We start from the raw sequence: 13088 nt of genomic DNA on the forward strand, positions 1-13088 counted from the left end.
ACACTATTGGCCACGCCAGCCAAAAAAAGCCAATTTCCGATAATGTTAATTTTCCTTTTATCAGTGCTGATATGGTACGGACCAATGTATTGGTGTACCTCTAGTTTTAAAGCTTGTGTGTAAAGTCACCTGTTGCCTCAAACTGTTTTTTCCTGCTGATCCAGATTATGCAGCAGGGCTTGACACAGATGATACTATTGCTTGAGTGGTTGGACATATTTTGTTCTAATGAGTTGCACTCTCTACCTCTTTCTGTCTCTGCCCAGTTGAGTAAGTGCATTGAAACTGTTGGAGTTAGGCATGTTCTGATCTCCTTTCGTACTCAGACATAGATTCTTGAAAATGAACTACACACATCACATGTTGGACACAGATCAAATATTCATATAAGGTATCTAGCATATCCCATCATCACAGAAAGTACACTTTTCTTCCCAAAATCTAAGTAGGTTCCTGACTCCTCCCCCTTTTTTCTGAGGTCAAGGAAAAAAGCCACTTGTGAAAGTTCCTTCTGCTCAGTACTCCTACACTGCTACTGCAAAAATTGTTGTAGGTGATATCTTTTATTGTGCCAGTTATATAGCTGGGAGGGTTATAAACAGGCTTTTGGGTATGAAGTGCAAATTGCTTATTTGTCTGTTAGTTTTTATCAACCTAGTATATTACATTTCCCCAGTGTCCTGAACATCCTTTAATATCCCAGGCTGAGGGACATTGTTTCATAGATTTAATTGATTCATCATGCACTGACTTCTAACAGTCTCTGACTGTGTGGCTTCAAATAAATCCATCAAAGATGCAGAAAAGGTTTATGTTTTGCCAATAAGTCCAGTTCTTGAAACTGCAATGGAAAAATGTAATTGTCTCTATCCTTATGATGGCTTAGGTTTAGCTCTTATACTGGAAATGTTTAGATATTCTGTTTCACAGTCCTGATGTTGCTGAATGATGAGAAGCATTGGGTTCATGTTTCTGTCCTGTTCCATGGAGAGTTCTAGCTCTCTAGCTGCTTTCTCTTTTGTTTTCCCAGCACATTGGCACCACAACAATGCCTTTCTTGGCCTGTCTAGACCATCAAAGGACCTTGCTAGGGAGCATCACAGTGAAGCACACCATGTTAGTACAGCAGACCCTATACCAAGGGACCAACCTATAGCGTGGCAGAAGTTCACAGCGCAGTGGCACCTTTAATCTCACTGAGTGGGTGAGGGGCAAAAACTGCAGCATTAATTGCCTTGTAGCCATTCAGCAGTTGAGGGGGGAAGAGGTGCGCAACAAGAGAGCACAGTTAAAGGTGCTGATGCACTGCAAACTTCCACTTCAATTTAGGTAAGTCCCTACCTAAATTAAATGGATGTGGTCTGTCCCCTTTGGTAGGGTGCTAGGCATGCTCTGGGCATGGGTGGGCTTGCTGTACTTTGTTTGGGTGCTTCTGGCCCCAGCCTTTGACACTTGAGTCATTCCCTAGCCCTCTTCCTTCCAGAACTACTTCTCTTTTTTTTCAGTTACATATCATAGGTATCCACATCATTCTTACCCTTGCACCCCTTTTTATAGGAGCTTCTGAGGAATCTGAGATCTGAGGAATGTATAGAAGACACCTCTTGATGCCACCTTATTCTGCTTCGGGGCTGTCCAACTTCTGGGAAGCAGGGGGCTGTGAACCCCCAGGCTGTATGGCCTTCATACTGTGGGGGTGGCCTCCTCGGGTCCCCTCTGCTGCAACTCCTCCCTGGTCCCCCTCCTACTATCCAACTAGTGGCTAGGCAGGAGCCTGTGGGCTGTCTGTCAACCTTTTGTGGGCTGCCAGTTGAATAGCCCTGTTCCAGTTAATACTTACTTTCTATCCAAGAATGCACTAGACTGTTTCAAGTCTTCTTGTGACAACTTAGTGGTTTAGGAGGCTATGCTGAGGTCTAAATAAATATTTTGTCAAAGATTAGTTGATATAAAGTAGTAATAATATATATAAGACTGGCTGTCTTATGATCTTTCAACAGTATATCTATTTTTTCTCTCTCTGTTAAAAATTGTCCTCTTCATAGATTCTGGAGGCTTTTTAATAATATATCTATTTTCAGCTATTAAAAAAAATATTAGGCCCTCTGAATGAGCTGGCTTTGGTTATTGGAATTGGTAGAGTGGTGTTACTATGTTCTGTCTGGGCTAAATACCCTGCTTTTCAGAAGAGCTGTCTTAGCCCAGGAAGAGGGCTCCATTAATATTTCTTGCATCTAAGCTAGCTTGTTCAATTCTAACTTGGGTTTCCTGGCACAGCACAGCATTATGCTGTATAACCATACTCTTACACCTATATGAAAATCAAGTACAGAAAAAGAATTCAAAACACAATTTCAGAACTTCTGAGTTGTGCCATTTGCCTTAATAAGAATTTTTTTTTTCAGGCAGCAATCCAATCACAATTAGATGGGGTACGAACTGGTTTAAGCCAACTGCACAATGCACTGAGTGATGTAAAGGACATTCAGCGATCTTTAGTAGATGTCAATAAAGATTGGCGTCAGAGTATCAACACCATAGAAAATCTGAAAGGCGTTAAGGATGCTGTAGTTCAACATAGCCAACTGGCAGCTGCTGTAGAAAATCTCAAAAGCATTTTTTCAGGTAATCTTAATTTAAATTTTTTGGTGTATGAATTTTGGTGATTGCAAGTTGGAAGAAAGTGTGTTAAAATGTCATTAAAATACCTCATCAAAAAGCAACATGTTGAACTTGTCTCCACTTCCTTATTTAATCATTTGACCTGTTATGCCAAATTTGCCTTTTATTGTATTATCTATAGCCTCAGTATCTTCCTTGTGCTTGTTTGTGTCTCACAGCTGAATTTAAAATTACTTTGCATAAGGTACAAGAGAAATAACACCTACTGACACAGTGCAGCAAGTGTATGGGCACAATGTAGCTTTTGTGCAATTGTATGGATATTTAAAAAGTAAAAGGAAAGTTGTCTTCCATTGATTTTAAGATTCTGTAACTCAGCAGTTTTAGCCTTTAATTAAAATAAAACATTGTAATTAAAAGGAATAAGAACACTAAATAAAAATGTTGAGAATTACTGCTCATTTTTAACATCTCCCTGAAGAGAAATCATACTAGTAAATAGAATTGTTTGACTTGCTCTACAATCTTTCCCTTGGTGCAGTTATGGTTTCTATAACCTTTTTTTATATCCTTTTTATATTGCACTAATTTTAATTTTGCCTTTTTCTCCTCCCTTTCACCCCCACCAGTTCCAGAGATAGTTAGGGAGACCCAGGACTTGATTGAGCGAGGAGAACTTCTGAAAGCCCATCGGAATTTGAGAGACTTGGAATGTTCTCGTGATGACTTGATGTATGAACAGTATCGTATGGACAGCAAGAACACTCATGACATGAATCTCATTCATATCTACTTTGGGGAAATTCAGAAACTCTCTGAGGAGCTAGCAAAACAACTTTGGATGGTAATTGAAAGATCTCTTCTTACTGTTCGCCGAGATCCAACCTTACTTGTTTCAGTTGTCAGGATAATTGAAAGGGAAGAGAAAATTGACAAGCGCATGCTAGACCGTAAGAAACAAACAGGGTTCATTCCCCCTGGCAGACCAAAGAAATGGAAAGAAAACATGTTTGATATCTTGGAAAGAACTGTGAGCACCAGGATTGAAGGCACTCAAGCTGATACTAGAGAATCTGACAAAATGTGGCTTGTGTGCCATCTGGAAATTATTCGTAAATATGTCCTTGATGACCTGCAAGTGGCTAAAAATCTAATGGAAGAGCGTTTTCCTCCACAGTATGACATTTTCAAAAAGTTGTTAAACATGTACCACCAGGCTTTGTCCATGCGCATGCAGGAACTGGCTTCGGAAGATCTGGAAGCAAATGAAATTGTTACCTTTTTAACATGGGTTTTAAGTACATACAAAAGGTAAGGCCATCTCATTGTACATGCTTTTTTATTAGAAATGGAAGGCATAAGATGTGTATAACATACCTTTGAATTTGATTCTTACTGATGAGGGTGAAGGCATTTGGTGAAAATAAATATTTGCTGATAAGTCCATAGCATTTGTGTTGAATCTGTTCCATGGGCATATGGCATAGGATTATTATGCTTATTAGGCATCCTGCTTTGGTAAGTATGCATCTGTGTGCTAGGGGAAAAAAGGTATCTTTTAACAATCAAGGTTGCTGTTGCATTTGTTGTTTGCTACTAGTTGAGTTGCTCTGTAGCTAAAGGCTAACATTCCTTAAAATAGCTTAGAATTTTCTAACTTAGTGTGATCTCTTCCCTTTTTTTATTTCAGTAAGCTTGACATTTTAATACAGTAAAATGATTCAGTTACATAAATTTGGTGGAGTGTTGTCCAGAATATAAGGGACTGGAAGCTTTCTGTATGTGCACATGACCAAAATATTAGACATTTTGTGAGAGCCCCTCAAAATAAGTTTGTAATTACTTACTTTTTTCCTTACTCCATTCAGCAAGGTTTGGGGCTCTTTGAATTCCATTTGGTATGTGATTAACTTTCCATTGAAATATTTCCATTATGGGATTGTAATGGTTTGTGTATCTTGAAGAAGTTCTACCCGGGTGTTAGCTCATGTAATACTGTGAAATTCTGTTTCTGGTTTTGTTTCAGGTAGCGTGATTTTATTTATTTATTTATTTTGTTAAGACAACTTACCACATTTTTAATGGCTATTATTCTTAAAATGTAGTAGGGAACAATTTGAAAGATAAATACTGCCTTTCCAGTATATAGCCTTCAGGGAACACTTAAGATCTGTGCATGCCTAGTGGTATTTAGTCTCATGGCATATGAATCATACTTCTGTTTTCTCAACATTTCTCATTTGATGACATTGACTAAGGCAGGAGTTGGCAACATTGTGCAGTAGGGAGTCTCTTTATTGGGGTGGCTTCATTCCAAAAGTAGGCCACTTTCAAACCTGCCAGGAGTGGGAGCCAGAGCTATGGTTACCACTTCTCTCTTCTCCTCCCACCCTGCAGTACCACCACTGCCACTCAGGGTTTGAATTACACTCCAACTCGTGGGGGGAGATGTCTGTGGTGGTGGCAGCTAGAAGCCAGAATGAGCCAGTGCTGCCTTTGCTGCTTAGAAAGGTGTGGGGCAAGCTTGGAGCTCTAATCTCTTATGGGGGAGGAAGCTCTCATCTCTTATGGCAGGGCTCAGCTCCCTTAAGCCCCGCCCCCCCCGTATTGCGAACCCTGCTGCCACCTGAGCGAAGTCCCTTGCCGCTTAAGTGCTGCAGAAATCCCCTTGTTCTGTGGGCTGGGTGAAATGACTTTGCACAGACTGTGGGCCACAGGTTGCCAACCCCTGGAATAAGGCCCTGAGCTATGCATGCTTTTTTTTCCGTTACAGCCAGTTGCTCTGTTTCTCTATCGTTTTCTGACTGTCTGAATCTGCCCTAAACCTGTTAGTGATTCAGTAATATCCAAAGTAGAGGCAGGAAATATTAATCATACTACAAATATTTCTGTTGGCAGCTTCAGGTGGAATTTGAGACACACTTCTCTTTGTCTTACAAACAGGCAAACAAAACCCACAATGAGCAGGACGTGAGGGAGACATATGGTTGGGAGGTTTAAGGGAGTTAACAGGTTGAATTTAGAGCTGGCTGAGTAACATAGGAAGGCAGCTCTGTGTGTGGGCATGTTTCTTACTGTTACAAGCATCTTGGAGGAAAAAACCTATAACTGGTAGAAAATTGTACATCACTGATACAGTTGCTGCCAGCTCTTCCTCTGCATATGTTTGTAGGGAAGGTAGGCTGCATAGATATCTCCCCTCTTGTCCTGGTCTTAAATTACTGGGAATATACTTTGCATATCCCTTTAAAGCAGGGGTGGGCATTTATTTTGGGCAGATGGCCACTTACTGAGTTTTGGCAAGCCATTGAGGGCCGCATGACAGGCAGCCCAGGGCAGATTAATATTAATTTTCTAAATTTTTTTAGGGGCCCTGCGGGCTGGATAGAATGGCCTGGCGGGCCACATCTGGCCCCCGGGCTGCATTTTTCCCACCCCTGCTTTAAAGGAAGATAAACAGCGTACCTCCTGGTTTGCTGGTGTCATTCCTCAGGAAGCAGGCAAGTCAGCTTAAGGAGCTGGGATGCATCCATGAGTATGAGGACTTTGCCAACAGCATGCACATGGAGAGTTGCAGGATTAAGGAAATTTGGAGAAAGGACTGTACCAGGACCAGTGTAACAAGGTGGTCTGGCCCTTTTTAAGAGGGAGCAGGCATCCCTATTGAAAAAAGCCTAGCTGTGGGTGCTTGGATAATGAGCATCCCAATAGATCAGTGGTTCTCAACCTTTTTTGTACCAGGACCCATTTGTAAACATTGATGGCCAGTCCTGACCCGCTGCCCCTCACTCCTGCCCTGCTGCCCCCAAGTCCCCCCGTGTGTGGGGCAGGGGTTGGGTGTGTGAGGCTTGGGGGTCCCAAGCAGCCCTTTGCAGCCTGGAACTCTGCCAGCCTGCAACAGAAAAGTCATGATTTCCTATGTTTTTCTCCTTAAAAGGAGAATCCATTTTTAAAGTTTGTTCACAACCTTTTAATATATTCTTGTAACCCACTTTTGGGTTGTGACCCATGGGCTGAGAAACACTGCACTAGAGGCTTAAAATCCCAAAGGAGAGATCAGGAGGCAAGCTGGGTGAAAAAGCAGTTTGCCGGCAGGAGGCAAACTGTAACCTGAATAAGCTTGCTACCACGAAGTGGCCACACTATTGTGCTGGTGCCAGAGCCAAAGGGTGTGCCCTACTGCCCAGAACAGGGCCAGAGCTTTGTTGGTTTATTTGTTTGGTATGCAAAGACTATTTTTTTATTTGGAGGACAGGCTAGGGAGCTCTTCAGGGAGTAAAGCCAGCCTAAGCATCCTGCTTACAATCGGCAAAAAAGGTTGTCATCTTATGCAGCAACTGCTCTACTCCCCACTTAAATCCACCAAGGTCAGGAACTGCTATGCAGTGGTGGAATAAAGAGAAGAGGAGCAGAAGACCCCACTAGCTGGGGAGGAAGAGCCATGTGTCCCAAAAGATGAGCAGGTCATGGCCACGTCTTCTAAGATTTAAAAATTAAAGATGGTAAGGTTGCCAGAGACCCCTTCTGAGGAGAAACGAGGCATCCATCTGCTGACCAGAGCAGTATTTCCAGGAAATGTTCTGCCTGCCTGCATTGCCCAAAATCCAGGATATGTTGGAAAGGTTGCAGTCTGGTAGTCTATCATCTGATGCTGTTTATCCACTCAGGTCTTAATAATACTGCCAATATGAGTCCTGAGCAGATCAGAAGAGATTAGAAGCCACAGGGAAAAAAGGTGAAGAAGTGAGGGCTACAAGTGGTGTTTTTCATTAGTCCTCCCTGTTAACCGTAAAGGGCTATGCAGGATTAGAATACTGGTTGTGCAGTAGAACTTTTGGGGAAAAAATGGGATTAGTCTGACAAAGTGAACAAAAACATTTAAGACAAGACACGTATGGCCCCCAAGAACTTGCTGGGCAACTTTTTTCACAAGGTAGAAGAGTTTACTAAAGGAGTGGCTATTTTAGATTTAAATCTGACTAAAATAGGTAACTTGATAATTACCTAATAAGAGTTCATGCTTCTAAGGTGGGCAGGAGTGAGAAACCTGCAGAAGAAGAAAAATGAAGTTAAAAAAAAACAAAAACAAAAACAAAAAAAAAAAAGCAGCCCCAACTGCACTTCAACAAACTGAAAGTAATGGTTGGCAAGGCCTCTGGGAAGAAATTCGGTTGGGGTGGGGGTGGAGGAGGGAAAGGAGTTCGGGAGTTGTGGAAATTGCTGAAACCCAGTATTAAAGGCAGAATGGAAAACTACCTTGATGCAGAGGAAGATTAGAAACATTAGGAAACTAGTAAAAATGTATCAGGAGTTCATAAATAACCTGAAAATTGAAAAAGAATTGTATAGAAACTCAGAGTAGGAACACGTGATGAATATAGGTGAATAGCACACCCATATAATGATGAAATTGGAAAGGATACAGGACAAAAGTGGGATGAAGTTCATCAGGCCCTGCTGACTTGAACTCATTTAAGCCCATCAAAATTGCAATTATAGCTAAGTAGAGGGACAAAAAGCAAGTGGTGTTCTAATCGATTTTTCCTGTGCAAGGCAAGGGTCCAAGCAGAGACCATTGTATCCTGGATGTGAACATGTAGCTGAGATGGTGGTGTCAACATGAGGGTCTTTGTCTTCTTCAGCATTGGGCAGGTGGTTTTGGAAGGAGGACTGCTATCAAGAGGTGGGATCCATCTGATGAGAATGGGGAAGAATATCTTTGAGTGTCATCTGGCCAACCTAGTAAGGAGGGCTTTAAACAAGGAGGATGAGGGATGGTGATCATCACCATCTAGCAACAGAGCACACAGTCCAGAGGGAAAAGGACTTGAAGAAGCAACGTAACTCTGGAAAAGGGCCAGAGAGCTACAGGGCTGCAACAAATGGCACAAAAGGGAAGCAAGTAGGTTAAAATGTGAAATGTCGTATGCACATATACAAAATTAAGAAGTATGAGAATAAACAAGATAATGAGCTGGAAGCTGCAACTTATGAAAAGAACTATGATGTGATTGGCATCACATAGACCTGATGGGACAGCTCTTATGACTGGAATGTCGACATTGAGGGTTACACTCTGTTTTGGAAGGACAGGGTTGGGAGAACTTTACCTCAGTCTTCACCAAAAAAAAGGAAGTGGTGGCCAGACACCTAATAGGGATTATCTGGATAACGAAGGGGACAAGCTGACAGAAGCAAAAACAAAAGAGATGGTTAGAGAGCTTTTGTCGGTTCTGAATCAATTCAAGTCAGCAGGGCCTGATGAATTTCATCCCAGGGTCCTGAAGTAACTGGTGGAGGAGGTCTTGGAGCCCTTAGCAATGATCTTCACAAAATCGTAGGAAACAGGCCACGTGCCAGAGGACTGGGAAAAATCCAACATAGTGCCCCTCTTTAAAGGCAAAAAGAAGGACCTAGGGATCTATAGACTGATTAGCCTCACCTGTACCTGGGAAGTTACTGGAGCATGTCCTAAGGAGGCCATTTGCAAGCATGTGGAGAAGGAAAGGCTGGTCGCAAGCAGCCAGCATGGATTTTTGAAAAACAAATAGTGTCAAATAAATGTGATCTTCTTTGACAAGGCACCTACTTGAGTGGATGAAGGGAATGCTGTGGATATAGCATATCTGAACTTCAGCGAGGCTTTTGACAAGGTTCCACAGGACCTTCTCATAAACTAACTGCAGAAATTTGGGCTAGATAAAACGTTTACAAGTTGGATAGATAACTGGCTTAATAGCTGCAGGCAAAATGTAATTATTAACAGGTCCATGTCAGAATAGCAGGAGGTTTCAGTGGAGTCAGGGTGTTTTGAAGCCTACCTCAGAGGCACTGGATGTTGGCTACAGCCAAGGCTGGGGACTTTGATTGGGATGTGCCAGTGTTCCTGCTGAGACCAAAGCCAGATGTTCCTGGCTAGAGAGTCTTGCCCCTCCACTTAGGGTCAGACCAGTTTCCATATTTGGGGTCAGGAAGGAATTTTACTCCCTGGTCAGAGTGGTATGGACTGTAGAGTGTTTTGTCTTCCTCTATAGTGGGGGGGCATGGCCCTCTACCCGGGATCTCCTGAGCATATATTGACAGCATTTCATAGAAGCAGGGCATTAGCTGCTGTGGTTTCCCTGCTTTCTGTGGCAGGTTAGGGTGTTAGGTTTATGTTGTGTCAGGCTTGATGGTAGTCTTATGTAAAGTTTCAATTATGAATTGTATAGGATGGTTTGGATAGGCAGGGGGTTGGACTAGATGACCTCTGGAGGTCCCTTCCAGCCCTACCTCTCTATAATTTTACATTATAACAACTTATTTGGTGCTTTCTTTCAATTTCTTATGTTGATTTATAAGCTCACTTAAACCTGGGAGTTTTAAAAGTTAACTGTGGATGTGCGTTTATCATTGTCCCATCAAAAAGGATTCAGTAAGCAGTATATAGAAACCTATACTAAAAACTCTGGTCCTATTTAATAGTTTGCACTAATATAAGCATCTGTCTCTGATGTCCAGAGTCAGAACATCGTTTCTTTGTACAAAATAGAATTCTTAATGGGTCATCGCTTACGTTTCCCAGAAAGAATCTAAGGTTAAATTCCTTTGTTCTAACTCTGAAGTTTCTTTACATTTTGAATATAAAGTGTTCAATGTGCCTTTTTAACTAAAGGGGTTTCAGAAACTTGTAATAGTCACCTGTTGTAGTTTTAGAAAAAAGGTTACATATTCAAGGTTACACCAAAAAAGGTTACATATTCATGTTTTCTTCACTTTTTGTTTGTTCATTTGCAGTATGTTTTCTTTTTCTTTCAATTCAGTGAAGAGATGATGGGAAATTTGGAACTGGCCCCAGAAGTGGATGTAAACTGCCTGACTCCTTTAATTTCACAAACTGCGGTAGACCAGCTTCTCAGCAAATACATGTCAACGCTTACTGTAAGTAACGGGAATCTTGGAAGTACCTTTAAAAATACCTGAACTTGATTCTTTTTTGTGGGAAATAAAAACAATGTTGTAGGGACAGGGTGTACTTTTTTCAGAACAGTTTATTGTAGAAAATGTTGATCGTATGTATTTAGTTATCATCAGGGATCCAGGTTTTCCATTCACTGTGGAAAAATGTGGATTTTCTCCTTTGAGAGGGGAAAATGTGAAAAACTGCAGGTTTTCCCTTGCAGGCTAACAGGAAGGGTGGGGGCATAGACAATGCATAGCGGGATAAGGGGGCACCATAGTAAGGGAGGGAGTGGGGTAGGGCTGGCACCTGGGACTACGGACACTACCCAACCAGGGCAAGAGTCCAGGACCGGCTGGGGAGTGGGATGGAGCTGTGGGAGGCTCATCTGGGGAGGCTGGCTTCCTGCTGTTGTACATACTTCCGGGGTGTGGGGCATGGGAGGACATGTATCCCCCAAGATTTATGTGCGGGGCAGGGAAGTATGCTGCTCATTGTGGGGTCCTGGCTCCCTGCCATGCTGCCTTCCCCACCCACCCTGAGCTGACCTCTGGGGGATGCTGTGGGCCAGCAGGCAGGACCCAGCACAGGAGGGCCAAGAGGTTCAGTGCTGCTGCCAGGAGCCCTGTCTTAGCCGTGCTACTGCTGCTGCTGGGTAGGCAGAGGATACTTCAACATGGTGGCACAGTTGGTTTGGGGCTGCCAGTAGCAGTAATGGCAGCACATTGAGCCTCTCTGTCATCCTGCACCAGGTCCTGCTTGCTGGCCCACAGAGGCCTCCGGAGGGGAGGGCAGCAGGGCAGGGAACCTAAGCCCTGCAGCAGGCAGTCTGCCCCCACCCCTCTTGAGCTCCATCCTGGCCATCCTGCCCACAGGGTAGTGGGAGGCGGTGAATCCAGGCTCTGCTCTGGCTACAGCAGCTGCCACTTCCCTTGTGTGGTAGCTGGGGCTCAGGTGCTGCTGGGAGGCGGCAGAGTGCTGCAGTCCCTGGCCCTGGTCCTGTAGCCCTGGCAGCTGGGGTCCCCCTCCAGCAGGGCTAGGGGTTGCAGGAGGCAGTGGGTCAAAAGTGAGGGACACCAGAAGGGATGGGAGGGTGGGGGGCTGTGGGTTGGGAATGAGAGGCACTGGCAGGGGGCTGTGGGTCAGGAGTGAGGGGCACCTGGTGGGGTGGGGAGCTGTATTTCTAATCAACAGGATTGCCATACTATTCTTTCTTTTTTTTTCTTAAATCTTTCTAGCTAGAAGCCTTTGTATTCTATCACCCTTTTCATAATAGTTTTGTATTATGTATTTTAGAGTCTGTTATGCTTTACTAATTTGTAAGAGACACAGTTTATACCTTTAGCTTCCAATATTTTTTCACTCATTCACTCCCTCCCTCCCTCCCTCCCTCCCTCACATTTTGGAATGTCTATGCTTATTCTAGGGCTTCCTTATTTATTTTGTATATGATGACATTGATCAGGGAGTAAAGAGAAATATTCGCAATTTTATGGCAAAATTTTGCAGCCAGCTGATTGCCTCAGGTGCAGTACTGTACAGATCCAGTAGCGTTCCACTAAATATACGAAGAGGGCATTCAGAAAGGATGCAATACAAAGTTTGAAAAGGAGCATTCTTTTAGGGTTGATAGGGCTTTTGTCAAATACTTTTCTCCTTGTTTTTTTTTTTTAATGGGAGATTCTGCTGATAAAGATGCCTCTCATCTCTGCTTAGCCAGCACTGCATAGATTTTTTTTAAATCTATTTGCTCTTCATTTGAAAATACACAAATAAGGTTGTGAGGGGGGGGTTGGGGAGGGGGGTTTGTGTTGGTTTGTTTTGGTTTTTTTACCGTTCAGGGTCATAAAGCAGAGTTCTGTTCAATCTCTGAGAATACTGTTAGTTTTTGAGTCCCAATTTCCTAACACCAGATATATTAAATATATTAAGAACTCCATAAACTATAAAAAGCAAGATGATCCCAACCAAAGTCAAATAGAAGGCAGTTGTTACTAACTGTTACTAATTTTTCTAAATGTTTTTTAATCAAAATGCATCTATTTTCTTTATCTACCATTCTGTCTTTTAATACAAAAATGATATGCTTAGCCCTTAAAATCACTACCACATTACTATTTAACTGTCTTGGGAAGCAATACAGTGGTTGTGCCTACCACATCACAGGGGGTTTTTTTTAGATTTTTTCCATGCCTGGCCTGCAGATGGATTTCTTGCAAAAGCTCAATACTAGATCTATCATTCTTATTGCTTGCAAAACCCTTCCTCTTGTAAAGGGCTGAATGGCTCTGTTAACATTTATACACTTTATTTTTATTTATTACTTTTTTTTTTTATTGGCTCACCCATTCCTCTAGGGGCTGGGGTGGTGCAGGTGCCGAGGCATATGGTTGACAGGTCACAAGTTTGAGGCCATAGCAGAAGTGCTCATGGCGTGACTCTGTTAGATTCCAGTGAATCTGTGAATTCTGCTAAATAGCTTATCACAAGAAAAAGGAAAGGACCCATTCCTCCCAAGACTTACTAG

At 42.7% G+C, this 13088-nt stretch overlaps 1 protein-coding gene across 2 annotated transcripts in view; it reads left to right on the forward strand.

Moving 5' to 3' along the window:
* Window positions 1-13088, forward strand: part of EXOC3 (exocyst complex component 3) — a 38453-nt gene that overhangs the window by 7612 nt on the left and 17753 nt on the right. For both annotated transcript variants that reach the window (XM_014595199.3, XM_006264729.4), the window contains 3 exons: window positions 2406-2625; window positions 3252-3933; window positions 10425-10542. In XM_014595199.3, coding sequence (XP_014450685.1) covers window positions 2406-2625; window positions 3252-3933; window positions 10425-10542 — 1020 coding nt within the window. The remainder of the gene's footprint in view (window positions 1-2405; window positions 2626-3251; window positions 3934-10424; window positions 10543-13088) is intronic.

Source organism: Alligator mississippiensis, chromosome 3 (genome assembly GCF_030867095.1).
Source record: "Alligator mississippiensis isolate rAllMis1 chromosome 3, rAllMis1, whole genome shotgun sequence".
In the NCBI taxonomy this organism is placed as follows: domain Eukaryota; kingdom Metazoa; phylum Chordata; order Crocodylia; family Alligatoridae; genus Alligator; species Alligator mississippiensis.